This window comes from Symphalangus syndactylus, chromosome 6 (genome assembly GCF_028878055.3).
Source record: "Symphalangus syndactylus isolate Jambi chromosome 6, NHGRI_mSymSyn1-v2.1_pri, whole genome shotgun sequence".
Classification (NCBI taxonomy): Eukaryota; Metazoa; Chordata; class Mammalia; order Primates; family Hylobatidae; genus Symphalangus; species Symphalangus syndactylus.
Window position 1 is genome coordinate 80,668,338 of NC_072428.2, and position 18,157 is coordinate 80,686,494.

The following is an 18,157-nucleotide window of genomic DNA, read 5'->3' on the forward strand; positions in this document are numbered from 1 at the left end:
GCTTCAAAGAGAATACAATACCTAGGAATCCAACTTACAAGGATGTGAAGGACCTCTTCAAGAACTACAAACCACTGCTCAATGAAATAAAAGAGGACACAAACAAATGGAAGAATGTTCCATGCTCATGGATAGGAAGAATCAATATCGTGAAAATGGCCATACTGCCCAAGGTAATTTATAGATTCAATGCCATCCCCATCAAGCTACCAATGACTTTCTTCACAGAATTGGAAAAAACTACTTTAAAGTTCACATGGAACCAAAAAAGAGCCCACATTGCCAAGACAATCCTAAGCAAAAAGATCAAAGCTCAAGGCATCACCCTATCTGACTTCAAACTGCATAAGAAGGCTACAGTAACCAAAACAGCATGGTACCGGTACCAAAATAAGAGATATAGACCAATGGAACAGAACAGAGGCCTCAGAAATAACAACACACATCTACAACCATCTGATCTTTGACAAACCTGACAAAAACAAGTAATGGGGAAAGGATTCCCTATTTAATAAATGGTGCTGGGAAAATTGGCTAGCTATATGTAGAAAGCTGAAACTGGATCCCTTCCTTACACCTCAAACAAAAATTAATTCGAGGATTAAAGACTTAAATGGTAGACCTAAAACCATAAAAACCCTAGAAGAAAACCTAGGCAATACCATTCAGGACATAGGCATGAGCAAGGACTTCATGACTAAAACACCAAAAGCAATGGCAACAAAAGCCAAAATTGACAAATGGGATCTAATTAAACTCAAGAGCTTCTGCACAGCAAAAGAAACTACTATCAGAGTGACAGGCAACCTACAGAATGGGAGAAAATTTTTGCAATCTACCCATCTGACAAAGGGCTAATATCCGGAATCTACAAAGAACTTAAACAAATTTACAAGAAAAAAATCAAACAACCCCTTCAAAAAGTAAGTGAAGGATATGAACAGACACTTCTCAAAAGAAGACATTTATGCAGCCAAAAATCACATGAAAAAATGCTCATCATCACTGGCCATCAGAGAAATACAAATCAAAACCACAGTGAGATACCATCTCACACCAGTTAGAATGGCCATCATTAAAAAGTCAGGAAACAACAGGTGCTGGAGAGGATGTGGAGAAATAGGAACACTTTTACACTGTTGGTGGGACTGTAAACTAGTTCAACTATTGTGGAAGACAGTGTGGCGATTCCTCACGGATCTAGAACTAGAAATACCATTTGACCCAGCCATCCCATTCCTGTGTATATACCCAAAGGATTATAAATCATGCTGCTCTAAAGACACATGCACACCTATGTTTATTGCGGCACTATTCTCAATAGCAAAGACTTGGAACCAACCCAAATGTCCATCAATGACAGACTAGATTAAGAAAATGTGGCACATATACACGTGGAATACTATGCAGCCATAAAAAAATGATGAGTTCATGTCCTTTGTAGGGACATGAGGGTGGAAACCATCATTCTGAGCAAACTATGGCAAGGACAGAAAACCAAACACTGCATGTTCTCACTCATAGGTGGGAACTGAACAATGAGAACACTTGGACACAGGGCCGGGAACATCACACACTGGGGCCTGTGGTGGGGTTGGGGGAGGGGGGAGGGATAGCATTAACAGAAATACCTAATGTAAATGACGAGTTAATGGGTGGAGCACACCAACATGGCACATGTATACATATGTAACAAACCTGCACATTGTGTACATGTACCCTAGAACTTAAAGTATAATAATAAAAAAGGTTGCTATCTAATTTTTAGAAGACAAGAGAATTATTCCAACTCTCAATTTGTTTAAGACATTACAATCATATTAAAACATCTTCCATTATTACGTTACAGTTTTTACTAAAGATTCCTTCACAAATCATATGAGAACATTTTTTAACTTGTAAAAATAACTAGCTTACCTGTTTTTTCCTTTTGTTCTCTATGCCTGAAAAAATGGATAATGTCTTTTGGATTCGCTACCCGATCCACAAATTTCTGGCTAAAGCGAAGAACACTGAAAGGTTCAAAACCTCCACTATAGTCCACCTGAAAACACAGAATAACCTATGAAGGCTAAGAAACAACAATTTGCCAATTTTTAAAGCACACACTAATCCTTCAGTATTCACAGGGTTTATGCTTGATACTTTCAAATTTATGAATTAATTTTCTACAGTAGATCATGATGGAGCTATATCATTTATCCTATTGAGAAACTAATGTTTGAAAAGTTTATAAGCATAAGCAAAATACTTTGTTCAATAGAATCAAGGTATCACAATAATTTCCACAATGCAGAATGATTACATCTCCCCCTGATAACACTAATAGTCTAGGTACCTACCAGGCAAACCATCTGAAAAGGAGACAGAATTTCTAAACAATTTTCTGAACTTTTAAAACAAACAAACACACACACACACACCAAAATAACATACTAGCCCTAAATGCATTAGTAAATTGGTCTATCATCTTAGAGATGTGCCTCACGAGAAAGATGAATGCTAGGAAAATTCAGGTAATAAAGAATCAAATCTGTGAGCCTTGAGAAATGATTACCTCCAAAACATGGTATCTCACGAGGTATCTCACTGAAACTGAGAACTTCTCTCAAGGTAGACTCTTTCTACAAAAGTCTGTAGTGGTAAACAGACCTTTAAAAAGACAAATACCACCTTCCTTTCTCAGAGATATGTTCTCCTAAACGAGCTCTTCCCAAAGTATGCTATGGGGACCAGCACTGCACCACCTCACAGCTTATCCAGAATGCTTCCTAACTAAAGTGCTCCCACTTTCACTCATCATCACTGTCTGCTAAGGTTTTTTGTTCACTTATTTGATATTTGTGTATTATGTCTCTCTTCGCACCTCCACCTCCTGTAAGCTCCACGAATTCAAAACGTCATCTGTTTTATCATCCCTGTATCCTGCAGCATCCATAATAGCAGGTACTCAATAAGATTTAGTCAGAGTTAATGAATGTCTTTTAGTCAGTACAATGTAGTTTTGTAATATTACTTATATGACAATATGTGCTGTTTTGTGAATGAATTCATAATTTACTGTGCTTAGGAAAAGAAATGCCAATTTTCTATTAAAGTCTGGTTAGTTTTAATGCTGTCAGGCAGATACAGATGAGAAAATTGGGATCTTTCGCCATAATGAAGAGAACTATGTGATTCCCTTAATTATTTTTGTATTACCCAGACCATCTCTTTTTTTTTTTTTTTTTTTTTTTGAGATGGAGTCTCACTCTGTCACCCAGGCGGGAATGCAGTGGCACAATCTCAGCTCAATGCAACCTCTGCCTCCTGGGTTCAAGCGATTCTCATGCTTCAGCCTCCCAAGTAGTTGGGATTACAGGCATGCACCACCATACCTGGCTAATTTTTTTATTTTTAGTAGAGACAGGGTTTCGCCATGTTGCCCAGACTGGTCTCGAACTCCTGACGTCAGATGATTCAGCCACCTTGGCCTCCCAAAGTGCTGGGATTACAGGTGCGAGCCACCATGCCCAGCCTTACCCAGATCATCTCTACAGCTACCATGTTATAAAAGACAAAATACTAAATCCTAAAGCTATTAGGTCTCCCCTTCAAACTTCTCATTTATAAATGTTTGGTCATTAAAAAATTTTATTGGATGTCCTCAATGTTCTAGGTATGCTGTTCAGGGCCAGGGATACAACCATAAATAAATACAATCTTGGCTGTCAAGAAATTCACAAACTGACTGGGAAGACAAACATGTAAACAGATCATTGGAAGCAGACTGTGAGTGGTGCTATAAGAGATATGTACAAAGTTGAATGAGGACACAAAGGAAGAAGCATGTTCTCTGCAGGGAGGTCAAGAACGGCTTCTTTGAAGGGGGAGGCTTTAGGTGGATGCTGAAGAAGACATACAGAAAGGAGGAGAGAAGTGTGTCCCACGCAACAGGATCAACATGGACAAAGGTTTCAGTGAAATAAACTCCACCGCACCCAGGGAATGGCAGCTTTTTTGGTTTAGACCAGATCATGTAGACTTCTGAATGCTAACCTAAAAAAGTTTAGACTTTTTCCTGTTAGTGCTGGGGAACAATTAAGTTATTTTTAGCAGAAAAGACATGCAAAACTGTGTTTTACAAAGATCATTTTGGCATTAGTGTGGAGAGAGAAGGAAGCTGGAGGCAGAGTCCTGGTAGGAGGCTGCAGCAATAGGCCAGGAAGTATTAATAAGGGCTTCACTATGCCAGTGACAGTGGGATAAAGAAACAGGACCAGATTACCTACTGTGCACCAGACAGTATTTAATCCATTTAGATTTCATAAATCTATGAAGCATTAGGTTGATGCACAAGTAACTGCAGTTTTTGCCATTACTTTCTATGACAAAACCCACAAATACTTTTGCACCAACCCAATACAAACCAAGGGATAAGAGATGCAGTTGCTCAAGGTCATACAACTAGTGGTTGGGCCAGAATGAAGCTCAGAAGTCTGGCTGTACACTGTACTCTTTACCTCCACAGTCTACATCCCAGGACTTCTCAAATTTTCATGAACATATATGTTTCTTGGAGATTTTTGTTAAAATACAGTGGGTTCTGATACAGGTTCTGAGACTGCATTTTTAACAATTTCCCAGGTGACAACAACACTGCTGGTTTAAAGACTACACTCCTCAGTACCAGGCCTCAGGGGACTCCTGGAGATACAGAACAACAAGGAGGACTACATAAAGATTTCGAAGTCATTACTCTATTGGTGGTCATTAAAGCTGTATGCCTATGCTGAAAAGAGGGCTAACTATGAGACGGAACGGATACAAATAACTCAGAGAATGCCCAAGAGTAATTCAGCAAGATGAGACACGATCTATTGGATTTAACAATTAAAGGTCATCTTTTCCACTGGATATGGTGAAGTCAGAGCCTTGGTTATAGTGAACTGAAGAAGAGAAAGTTAGATGAGAGATACAGGTTATATACTTTTAGGGGCTTTGAAAGAGAGTAAGCAACATGGGGTAGGAGTTAGGAAGAGGGAAAAGCATAGTGATAAAGAAGAGGTCTGTTGTTGTTTCTTTGTTTATAACATGATAGAAAGGATAAGCAGACTTATAGGCACGGGAAACAATCCTAATAATAACCAAAACAAATAAACTGTACATAGATTAGAAGGATGTGTTATGGGAAAAAATAAGAAGAGGAAGCAGAAGAAGGTAAGTGAAATCAGGAGCACTGGAGACAAGGTAGGGGCTGCATTCTTGATGGTAGGGCCTCAGTGAGGTGACATGGGAGCAGACTAAAGGGAGATATGAGCCCATCCCACATGCCCAAGAAACTTCGAGAAGGCCAAGGTGCCTAGAATGAAGTGAGCAGAGGAGGTAGTTAAAGATGAAGTCAGAGAGCTCAGCCAATCTATTAAATATAACAACAAATTATTTAGAAAATGAGAAAAATAAGTTACCAAACCTATCACTTAAACTGTGATTAACTCAAATCCTTATATCTTTGTTTTGGCCCCCAATGGTGATTGCTCTTCTTATTACTATGAGCACTCTCCTCACTACTTTCCAAAGAAACCATGTAAACTGTGCATTACTATGCTTTGAAAATTAATAATATTCAAACTGTATAAATAGGACTTACTCGCAGTCGTATAAGAGGCTTCTCTGGCTGGCGAGAATTACCCAGACGTTCCCGTTCAGCATTTTCAAGCATTTCTTCAATCTCAAAATTTTTAAAAAGATTAAAAAACAAAGTAGTAAACTGAGTTTAACTTGGCTGAATAGCAGCTTATTACCACAGGAATTTTCCTTAACTACATAATCATCCTTATTTCCTAGGTCATTTATGACACCTTTTCAAATATACCTTCTTGTAACGCTCCTTTAATACTATTCCTTAATGTTTTACTTTCATGAAAGTTCTTTATAATTTTTCAATCTCTAAAGTAATTCTTTTAGAATAAAATTTAAAATATTACTACTCATGTTTCAATAAGGCTTTCCTCAGCTTACCAACTTAAAACCAAGTAAGTCTAGTTTTTGCAGTCATATGATCCATGGGAGACTCACCAGAAGATTTAGGGATCTATAAGCGAGGACTTTGGATTACTTATCTTGGAAGAGTTCAAGGTAAAAGAAAATAAGACTGATGTTTTCAAATATCTGGAGTTGTCTCATACTCTGAGAGGACAAGATTATAATATATTAGACTTGAAAGAGATCTGAAGACAAAAGCACTTGTTCTATATTGTTCTTAAGGGGAAAACCAAGTTACAAGGAGACAGCATTCATAAATGGCTGTGTGCACGGTGATTAGATATCTTCAGATGACCAACTTCATAGCTGAACAATTCTAGTTCTTAAAGTTCTTGTGTTGGAACAAAAACTGCCTTCTTATAACTTGGTTCTGATCTCAAGAACAATACAGAACAAGTGTTTTTGTCCTCAGATTTCTTTCACATCTAAGATTTTATAATCTTGTCCTTTAAACTGTCTGTAACAATGAAGTCCAACAGAACTTTCTGCAATAATTTTTTATATGTGCATTCAATATGGTTGCCAAAATCATATGTGGATATAGAGCACTTGAAATGTGGCTAGTACAAGTAAGAAACTGAATTTTAAATTTAAATGTTAATTAATTATATGTGAACAGCCACATGTGCTAGTGACTACCATATCAGACAGCACAGAGAAAATCTATAAGAACATGATCTCCTAGGTCAATTATTTCAGTCCAACAAGCATTTATAGAGCATCTTTTTGCCACGTACTAGGTCAAGTGTTGAGACAGAAAAGTAAGATATGGGCCCTGTCCTCAAAGAGTTCAGAAGAGACTCACATGCTTATAAATAATAATATAACCTAAGTACAATAATAGAAATGTACATAAAATACAGAGATAACAGAAAGTTATATGCACACCTGGTGTTTAAAATAAACCTCTATTTCTTTTGTGTCACCAGCATTCACTTTCCTCTCTGCATTCATGTCACCAAAGCCCACAGGATTGAGGTGAAGTTCATACAGTAGACCTCAACCAGAGGTGATTTTGCTTCTCTAAGGACATTTGGCAAGGTCTGTAAACATTTTTGATTGTCACGACCAGTTATAAGGGGTACTACTGGCATCTAGTGGGTACAAACCAGGGAGAATACTGCTAAACATCCCAAAGTGCACAGAACTGCCTCCCACAACAAAGAATTATTAGTACAAAATGTCAACTAAGCCAAGGTTGAAAAACCCAGGGCTGACTCCATGGAAGGGTACATGACTCAGGCCTGGATCAATCAATGCAAAAGCAATTAATGCATTTTCTATCTCTTTGGCTTGAGAGATTGGATTTAGGGATGGCAGAATCTTAACCTACGTTTGAGTTTCTAGAGTCAATCATCTTGAAACAAGCATACACTTTCGGTTACCTGAGCTACACATTGCTCAAAAAGCCGTGACACTGAATGAGTCACTTTATCTAAGGTTCAGTTCCTCTAAACTACAGGTGGTAGAAGTTACTCACATATAGCATTGTTGGCTAGATTAAATGCTGTCAACAGTGCACATCACATACAGTAAATCAGTAAGTATCACTGGTCATAATTATTATCATTGTTACTATATTACACGATTTTTCATGAAAATAAAACATAGTAGGACAGCTGACACAGAGTAAGAACTGAGTGTCAGCAAGTGATGCTAATTAAGCTGTCAACCCACATATTATTAAATGCATTAATCCACCCAACCTTAGTAGTGGCTGAAATTTTCTACAGAGATTTAGGGGTGGCAATGTGCATAGAGAGGGAGGTTTGGGACTTACGTTGCAGCAATAGGGTGGACAGCAAACACATTTTTCACATTTCATTTGGGGTAGCTTTCAGGGTGAAAGGGACGCCTAATACAGATTATTAGAAGCTAAGGCTTTTCCCACACACCATAGTCTCTCATTCCTCAATCAAAGTCGCTGCCTGCTTTCATAAATAAAATGAACAAATCATCAAATCAGGATTAAAAAGGAGAAAAGATTATGCATTATGTTTTTGAAAAGGAAGAAAGAGACTAGAAGAGAGATTAAATTTTTTTTAACATCCAGTATTCCTCTCTCTCAATGACTTAAAAAAAAAAATCTTGGACACAATTAAACACATTCACTGAAGAACAGTGTCCTTACAGACTTCATGAGAATGTAATCAACATAAAGACTTCCCTCTACTCTATTAAATTACTTAATTGAAGGTGAATAATTCTTCAACTAAAGTAGATCTCATTGACTTTATCAAAAACAATTACCTTCTCCAAACAGAAGCTTTGTATGGCTTGGGTTACTTTAGGATTATCTGGGTTAAAAATGTCTGGATGATTAGCCAGAACAATATCCTCCATGAAAAACTGCCGCACTGTGTGAAGAGGAATTTTCTGCATATTCATCTTCCTCCCTTTAATACGCAGCAAACCAACATGTCTGAAATGGAGAGAAATGGACACCAAGTCACAGTGTAAATGTCCTCAGGATGATGTGCACATGAAAGCTTTCATATTTCTTAGTTTCTACAAAATGTTTCTTTATAAAATCATACTCTTAAAAATAAATGTTTCTGCTAATTTAACCTTAATGTTATCATCACAGGAAAAGATGGTAGACATTTTCCTTCCCCAGAGTAAAATCAACTCATCCATCATTATTCCTGTCTGATCAGTCTTGTAAGGAAAGATAGACATAATAAGCATAATAAAATGTTATCAGGACTATGATGGGAGCATATGTAGACTATAGTACTACATCTATATACCTATGTATATGTACATACACGTACACATATAGACAAAATGATTTTGCAGTGGACTCATGAAGAAGAAAAACCAACGAACATAGATTCTACTACCATATTCTTTAACCCTATTATCATTATAACAATCAGAACTCGTGATTCAAAGGATAAAGCCCATGATAAAAATTGAGTTTAATCACTGTTAACTACTTCTTACAATCACATCATTCCCCCAAAAATGTTTTAAAAATGAGATATATTATATTGCACTTATAATCAGAAAATTTTCAATTAAATGGTTTTAATAGAATTTTTTATAAATGAACTTTGTGAAATTAGTAATCATCAACCTAAAGCATCTAACTTGAAATATAATAAAAATGTGCATCTTGAATTTGCCTAATGAGCAGCAAACAACACCAATTGGATGCTCTCTTTTTGAAAATGGCTTAAAATCTGGAAAAACAATAAGACTATATAGAGTGATCAATTTTCAAAAATAAAGCTATCATATAAATTACAATACTGCCAGTTAGCGGTAACCTTAACATAGGCCTTAAACCTATGAGATGATTAGTTATTATGGCAAAGATTTCCTAAAAATTGGCTCAAAATATATAACACTCACTTCTTTACAGCTTCTCCTGGGGAAAGAGAAGTAACCACTGAGCTTCCAGGTTGTGAGATATAAAACAGCTGTTGTTCATTTTTGGTTGGAGCTATTTTACACTCATGTTCATGGCCCCAGATAACAAGATCAATGAAGTCATCCAAAAATTGTTCTGGAATGAAGTTAGTACTTCCATGTTTACTCCTGTGTCAAGATTTTGAAAAATATAAATTCGGTGATTAGAAAAATTTCATATTATTGAAGTCTATAGAGATCTTTCTTTGTCCATTCGCTAAAGATTTTATTGCATCCTTCTATGTACCAGAAAGTGTGCACAGGATTGGGAATGTAAAGATCATCAATACTAATTCCTGACCTTGAGAGCTTTACAAACTTACAGGACACAGACAAGTGGAAACCATAAAAGAAAAAGCAGTCAATTCTATATTTGGAGGAAGATCATGAAAGGTTTTACATAGGAAGGATTTCCCCTTTGGTCAATCAGAAAAGCATGAATTCTATCAACAGTAGAAATCTATAAATCAGTCTAACTATCTACTAGAGAAAACACACAGAAAATGAAAGTAAGTTAAGTATAAATATGTCCAGTAATTTCTTAACATTACCTTTTTACTAATAAATATAATGGGAGTAAAAACGTCAATCTCACATAAGTGCTAACAGTTTTCAATATCAAATATTAAATAAACAAGTGATTTGCAGACTATGGTCTTATACCTATATCAGTTATTATTTAAAGATACATGAAATGCAAGGTGAGAGAAGACAAGAAGGAATAGTTTTCCCTAATATTAACTTACGTCATTGGAGATTCAAGTAAAAGTGTTCACATACTTTAACCGAGCATTCATTTAATCCAAACCAATATTCTTCCATTCACCCAACAAATACTGCCACCCAAACACTGTCTACTTTATGTCAGATATCCCAGGCTTCTTCTAGATATGGAAGACACAGCAGTGAACAAAGTCCTTGTTCCAGTGTGGGAAACAAGCAATGCAGGTTGAGTCCCTAATCTGAAAATCCAAAATCCAAAATATTTTAAGTGCCAACATGGCACCACAAGTGGTAAATTCCACACACAAATACTTAACACAAACTTTGTTTCATGCACTAAATTATTTTAAAACATGTATAAAATTAACTTAAGCCCATGTGTATAAGGTATATATAAAATGTAAACAAATTTCATGTTTAGACTTGGGTTATATCCCCAACATATGTGCAAATATTCCAAAATCCGAAAAATCCAAAATCTTAAACACTTCTGGTCCCAAGCATTTCAGATAAGGGATACTCAATCTCTAATACAATATGTATATACATGTGTGTATGTATGCACATGTATAACTTGTCAGTTAGTGATAGGTGCTGTAAAGAAAAATAAAGGGAAAAGTGACATAGAAGTGGCATACTCCTCTCTACATACACAGGGTAGTCAGGAAAGACCTCTCTGACTAGCATCAAACGAGCAGAGAACTGAGATGAAGCATCAATATGCAGAGAGAGAAAGTCCTAAGCAGTAGAAGAGCAGATGGTGCTAAAGTGGGAATGTGTTCCGTGAATTCAAGGAACAGCAAGGAGAACAGAAGGGCTAAGCAGAATAAATGCTGGGAAGACAGAATATACAGGCTTGTGTATCCAGGAATGTTTTTACGTAAAAAACATACATCTAAGATATGAGATTATCACAACTACTAAAGAAACGCAGAATAATTCCCAAATACAACATGATGCCATTGTGCCTTCATTGAGTGCTGGTTCTTTCCTGGAAGAAGGGAGGATGATGCTGATAGGCTGACTGTAATTTGTGACCTAGGAGTGATCACAATATCCTTGTTGAAAGATTTTGCATGACCAAGTCACCTGCAGATTCAGATTCTTTCTTCTTTGAAACAAGAGAAAAAAATAGTTGATGTAGAGAAACAAATGGGAAATAAAGCAAAATACAGAAGGCTCAAGATTCTCATCCAATCTGTGAAAACCTTCTTTGTTTTAAATATGAAAGCAGAAGTATCTTAAGAATGCACAGGGTGACAAATGAATCTAACAGCATTACCAAAGAATCACATAACCACAGTGAAGGGGGTGGGGAGAAAAGGAGCTAAGTAAGTTTGAAAAATTATGTTTCAACTAGATACAGAAAGTCTAAAGACTAAAATAACTTACATAAACATTGTAACCTAGTTGGGAAAGTTGTTTTGCACAGGGGTATGAGTTAGCAATTTTGAAATTACTTTATAATTTCAAATTATACCAGGATTGGAAATATAATTAAACCAGGATTGAAAAAATAAGTAAATATATATATTTATAATATGATCCAGGCTTCTGTTAGACAAAGAAGTCACAAGTAAGGAAAGGGAGAAGACAAAAATGGACCCTGTAGGGCTGGATTAGAATCAGTCTGAACTTCCTTCCTTCCTTCCTTCCTCCCTCCCTCCCTCTCTTTCTTTCTTTCTTTCCCTCTCTGGCCCAGGCTACAATCTACTCGGCTTGCTGCTGCCCGCGCCGCGGACTGCCTCGGTCTGCCGACGCGCGCCACCGCTGCCTGCCTTTTCTCCTTTCGATGCAGGCACGCGTTCGCCATCTTGGCCACGCTGCTCGCCAGCTCCTGACGCCGAGTGCTCTGCCCGCCTCAGCCTCCCGAGGTACTGGGACTACAGACGGAGTCTCGCTCACCCAGTGCTCGGTGTTGCCCGGGCTGGAGTGCGGTGGCGTGGTCTGGCCTCGCGGCAGCCTCTACCCCCCGGCCGCCTGCCTTGGCCTGCCAGGGTGCTGGGATTGCAGCCCCTGCCCGGCTGCCACCCCATCTGGAAGGTGGGGAGCGCCTCTGCCCGGCCGCCCCGTCTGGGAGGTGAGGAGCACCTCTGCCTGGCCGCCCCGTCTGGGAAGTGAGGAGCGCCTCTGCCCGGCCGCCCCGTCTGGGAAGTGAGGAGCGCCTCTGCCCGGCCACCCACCGTCTGGGAAGTGAGGAGCGCCTCTGCCCGGCCACCCACCGTCTGGGAAGTCAGAAGCACCTCTGCCCGGCCACCCACCGTCTGGGAAGTGAGGAGCGCCTCTGCCTGGCCACCCACCGGCTGGGAAGTGAGGAGCGCCTCTGCCCGGCCACCCACCGTCTGGGAAGTGAGGAGCGCCTCTGCCCGGCCACCCACCGTCTGGGAAGTGAGGAGCGCCTCTGCCCGGCCACCCACCGTCTGGGAAGTGAGGAGCGCCTCTGCCCGGCCGCCCCGTCTGGGAAGTGAGGAGCGCCTCTGCCCGGCCACCCATCGTCTGGGAAGTGAGGAGCGCCTCTGCCCGGCCACCCTGTCTGGGAAGTGAGGAGCGCCTCTGCCCGGCCACCCACCGTCTGGGAAGTGAGGAGCGCCTCTGCCCGGCCACCCATCGTCTGGGAAGTGAGGAGCGCCTCTGCCCGGCCACCCCGTCTGGGAAGTGAGGAGCGCCTCTGCCCGGCCACCCATCGTCTGGGAAGTGAGGAGCGCCTCTGCCCGGCTGCCCCATCTGGGAAGTGAGGAGCGCCTCTGCCCGGCCGCCCCGTCCGGGAAGAAATGAGGAGCGCCTCTGCCCGGGCGCCCCGTCCGGGAAGAAGTGAGGAGCGCCTCTGCCCGGCCGCCCCATCCGGGAAGAAGTGAGGAGCGCCTCTGCCCGGCCACCTATCGTCTGGGAAGTGAGGTGCGCCTCTGCCCGGCCACCCACCATCTGGGAAGTGAGGAGCGCCTCTGCCTGGCCACCCACCGGCTGGGAAGTGAGGAGCGCCTCTGCCCGGCCACCCACCGTCTGGGAAGTGAGGAGCGCCTCTGCCCGGCCACCCACCGTCTGGGAAGTGAGGAGCGCCTCTGCCCGGCCACCCACCGTCTGGGAAGTGAGGAGCGCCTCTGCCCGGCCGCCCCGTCTGGGAAGTGAGGAGCGCCTCTGCCCGGCCACCCATCGTCTGGGAAGTGAGGAGCACCTCTGCCCGGCCACCCTGTCTGGGAAGTGAGGAGCGCCTCTGCCCGGCCGCCCCGTCCGGGAAGAAGTGAGGAGCGCCTCTGCCCGGCCGCCCCGTCCGGGAAGAAGTGAGGAGCGCCTCTGCCCGGCCGCCCCGTCCGGGAAGAAGTGAGGAGCGCCTCTGCCCGGCCACCTATCGTCTGGGAAGTGAGGTGCGCCTCTGCCCGGCCACCCACCGTCTGGGAAGTGAGGAGTGCCTCTGCCCGGCCGCCCCGTCTGGGAAGTGAGGAGTGCCTCTGCCCGGCCGCCCCGTCTGGGAAGTGAGCAGCGCCTCTGCCCTGCCACCCCGTCCAGGAAGAAGTGAGGAGTGCCTCTGCCCGGCCGCCCCGGCCGGGAAGAAGTGAGGAGCACCTCTGCCCGGGCGCCCCGTCCGGGAAGAAGTGAGGAGCGCCTCTGCCCGGCCGCCCCGTCTGGGAAGTGAGGAGCGCCTCTGCCCGGCCGCCCCGTCCGGGAAGAAATGAGGAGCGCCTCTGCCCGGGCGCCCCGTCCGGGAAGAAGTGAGGAGCGCCTCTGCCCGACCACCTATCGTCTGGGAAGTGAGGTGCGCCTCTGCCCGGCCACCCACCGTCTGGGAAGTGAGGAGCGCCTCTGCCCGGCCGCCCCGTCTGGGAAGTGAGGAGCGCCTCTGCCCGGCCGCCCCGTCTGGGAAGTGAGCAGCGCCTCTGCCCGGCCACCCCGTCCAGGAAGAAGTGAGGAGTGCCTCTGCCCGGCCGCCCCGGCCGGGAAGAAGTGAGGAGCACCTCTGCCCGGGCGCCCCGTCCGGGAAGAAGTGAGGAGCGCCTCTGCCCGGCCGCCCCGTCTGGGAAGTGAGGAGCGCCTCTGCCCGGCCGCCCCGTCCGGGAAGAAGTGAGGAGCGCCTCTGCCCGGGCGCCCCGTCCGGGAAGAAGTGAGGAGCGCCTCTGCCCGGCCGCCCCATCCGGGAAGAAGTGAGGAGCGCCTCTGCCCGGCCACCCATCGTCTGGGAAGTGAGGTGCGCCTCTGCCCGGCCACCCATCGTCTGGGAAGTGAGGAGCGCCTCTGCCCAGCCGCCCCGTCTGGGAAGTGAGGAGCGCCTCTGCCCGGCCGCCCCGTCTGGGAAGTGAGGAGCGCCTCTGCCCGGCCGCCCCATCTGGGAAGTGAGCAGCGCCTCTGCCCGGCCACCCCGTCCGGGAAGAAGTGAGGAGCGCCTCTGCCCGGGCGCCCCGTCCGGGAAGAAGTGAGGAGCGCCTCTGCCCGGCCGCCCCGTCCGGGAAGAAGTGAGGAGCGCCTCTGCCCGGCCGCCCCGTCCGGGAAGAAGTGAGGAGCGCCTCTGCCCGGCCGCCCCGTCCGGGAAGAAGTGAGGAGCGCCTCTGCCCGGCCACCCATCGTCTGGGAGGTGAGGAACGCCTCTGCCTGGCCACCCATCGTCTGGGAGGTGAGGAGCGCCTCTGCCCGGCCACCCATCGTCTCGAAAGTGAGGAGCGCCTCTGCCCGGCTGCCCCATCTGGGAAGTGAGGAGTGCCTCTGCCCGGCCACCCATCGTCTGGGAGGTGAGGAGCGCCTCTGCCCGGCCACCCATTGTCTGGGAAGTGGGGAGCGCCTCTGCCCGACCACCCATCGTCTGGGAAGTGAGGAGCGCCTCTGCCCGGCCACCCATTGTCTGGGAAGTGGGGAGCGCCTCTGCCCGACCACCCATCGTCTGGGAAGTGAGGAGCGCCTCTGCCCGGCCACCTATCTTCTGGGAAGAAGTGAGGAGCGTCTCTGCCTGGCCGCCCCGTCTGGGAAGTGAGGAGCCCCTCTGCCCGGCCGCCCCGTGTCTGGATAGAAGTGAGGAGCTCCTCTGCCTGGCCGCTCCGTCTGGGAGGTCTACCACGGAGGCCAGAAGCAATGTGGGGGCTGGACGTGGTGGCTCACGCCTGTGGTCCCGGCACTCTGGGGGGCGAGGCGGGTTGATCACTTCGGGCTAGGAGTTCGAGACCAGTCTGGCCAACTTGGCGAAACATGAAGAATACAACAGACAAACCAAGCAACCAACTCAATAACAACAAAACAGGTCTACCCTGGAGTCATACTCTAATTTTTTCTATTTTCCTCCCTTTCTGATCCTTTATCCCACTTTCTTTTTCTTCCTCTTCCTTCTCCCTCTTCTTTGTCAAATAGAGGATTGAGTTATTATCACTGATCCATATAAAGTCCCTCTCTCATTTATTTTAACTCCCACCCCCATTTCTATTCCCCGACTTCCCATGTGCAACCTTCCTAATATGTTTGATACGCATCTTTTTGTTTGTATGTATTTTTAGAAAATGTTTGTTTTTGTATGCAAAAAAAATTAATAAAAAAAATAATAATAATAAAAAAATAATAATAATAATAGAATCAGTCTGAACTTATCATTGGTTTTTTAAGCACATATATAGACACGTATGTATGCATGGGTTACAATATACACATATATCTATTTCCATAATTCTGTTCATTCAGAGTGCTGAGCAAGCCCTGGTAGCAGTAAGCACACTTAGTACCCATTTGTGGATTTCTGAATACCACTCTCCAATAAAAAGAATCAGAGCACCTTGGAGAAATGGTTGATTCCAGGGCTAGGTAGGAAAATATCAGGTTGGTGCAAAAGTAATTGTGATTTTTGCCATTACAAGAGGCAAGAGCCTAGAGCATCTTGGGATGCCAAAAAGCTAAGGTCATGACCCCAAAACAGGTGGGGAGACACTGAAACGACACAGAAGCCAACATAAAAGAGAATGCAATGGTCAAAGCTGGAACAATGTGAGGAATAGTGGCAACTAAAAAACTGAGAGTACTGGATCTTCAAGTCCATAATGACATAAATAAATAAGTAAATAGAGAAGAAGGGACAAATTTTCCTTACCGAAGAATTCCATTAATAAATATAGAAAGAATGAAGGAAATCAAAACTTACAATTAAAATACCACAGTATTAATTACTGGAAATAAGCTCACCCATGGATGCTAAAATTAGTGAGTAAAAGTTTAAGGTGAAACAGGATATTTGCATAGTCTCAAAGTATTTTCCCAAAAATATTTATCAATTGTAAAGTAGAAAATGGGAACTTTACAACAGAGAAACCTGTTATACATTCTCTTAATCAAATGATGAGGGGGGCAATGAGAAAAATCAACATCATATGGTGACTACCCATTCCCCTTACCAATGCTGCCATTCTACCTTTCATTCTGGCTTAAATTCTTAGAATTACTTATGAGTTTTCCTTTTAACTCATCATCCCTACTTTGGCATAGTACAAAAAAGTGGTAGACCTGGGAAGCTCTATGGAAGAGAAGGAATAAATCCCAGTGGTGCAAAGTTATATGAAGACCACACATATCTAAACTCTGGCCTGCTCCTCCTTTGAAACTCACAGTTTATTCAAGAACTCACACATAAGGTAACACAAGTCAGCCTCTTAAACCCTTTCTTTTACCGAGTATTTAACATAAGTCTGCATTCACTGAATGCACAGAGTAGTCTGCATTCAATAAATGTGTTCAATAAATATAGTTGGCCCTCTGTATTGGCAGATTCATGGATTCAACCAACTAAAGATTGAAATATGCAGGAAAAAAAAAATCAAAAATAAAAATGAAAAATATAAATTTTTAAAGCAATACAGTTTAACAACTATTTAAACAGCATTTACATTGTATCAGGTATTACAAGTAATCTAGAGATGATTTAAAGTACACGGGAGGATATATGTAGGTTATATGCAAATGCTATACTATTTTCTTCAAGGGATTTCAGCATCCCAGGATTTTAGGTCCTGGACCCAACACCCCCCGTAGATACCAAGGGACAACTATAATAAATTATATAATCAGGCCCCAAATCCTTTGAGTTCTTCCCTGACAACTTCTCAGGTGTGTCCCTCCCATTTCTGTTTCATTGCCATCACTGCCACCACCTCACATTTTTACTGCAGTGATCAGATAATAAATCTTGCTTCTTCAAGTCTGTCTTCTTTTCAATCAATCCTATACCCTGCCAACAGATTAAACTTCTTAAAACTACTAACAAAAGAAAGGTAATCTAGCTATATTTGTATATCGTGGAAGAATACTTGCATATATGCAGCAGGAAACATGTCTAAGAATGTTCATAACAGCAAGGTTTATAAAAGCAAAAAACTCCTGTTCACTGACAGGAGTTAAAGCATAACTGTACACATCAGTAAAAATAAATTACATTTCTAAGCATCAAAATGGATGAATCTCAGTAATGTAATGCTGAAAACAAGTTGGCTGTAAAATATATAGCATGAGTATACATGTGATTAAACAGCAAAGAAAAGCAATGAAATAATTCAAAATTAATAATGCTTCCCTTTGGGATGGGGGAAGCAGGTGGGATCAGGGAAAAGAAATGGGATAAAGGAATGGATAATCCAACAGAAAGATTCTACCTTTTTGTTGAATTGAGGAGTATTTATGTGTATGCCTTATCCATATGTTACAAATATTCTTGTAGGTATTAATATATACTAAAAACAATTTCAAAATGAAATCACACAAAGCAAATCTATGTTTTGTCTGATCTTGCATTGACAACCTTGAAAGATTAAGGGCATTTCACTGAAATAGGTAAGCTCAGAAACAGATTTGGAAAACCTCAGCACTCAGCTCAAACTTTTTCAGAGAAGAGTTTTACCTGTTCTGATGAATCACAAATAAGTTAAACCAAGAGTTCTCATCCTCCTTTGGTCTCAACATTGTTACTTTTTTATTGACAAACATTCGATAGAGCCTTTCATCTGGAATGGATCCTGAAATGGACATTACATTATTTTTAAAT

At 42.8% G+C, this 18,157-nt stretch overlaps 1 protein-coding gene across 6 annotated transcripts in view; it reads right to left on the reverse strand.

The window, feature by feature from the left end:
• Positions 1 to 18,157, reverse strand: part of MRE11 (MRE11 homolog, double strand break repair nuclease) — a 111,172-nt gene that overhangs the window by 51,825 nt on the left and 41,190 nt on the right. For all 6 annotated transcript variants that reach the window (XM_055283298.2, XM_055283296.2, XM_055283300.2 and 3 more), the window contains exons 7-11: positions 18,014 to 18,128; positions 9,382 to 9,567; positions 8,275 to 8,446; positions 5,630 to 5,710; positions 1,918 to 2,044 (exon numbers count right to left, since the gene is read on the reverse strand). In XM_055283298.2, coding sequence (XP_055139273.1) covers positions 1,918 to 2,044; positions 5,630 to 5,710; positions 8,275 to 8,446; positions 9,382 to 9,567; positions 18,014 to 18,128 — 681 coding nt within the window. The remainder of the gene's footprint in view (positions 1 to 1,917; positions 2,045 to 5,629; positions 5,711 to 8,274; positions 8,447 to 9,381; positions 9,568 to 18,013; positions 18,129 to 18,157) is intronic.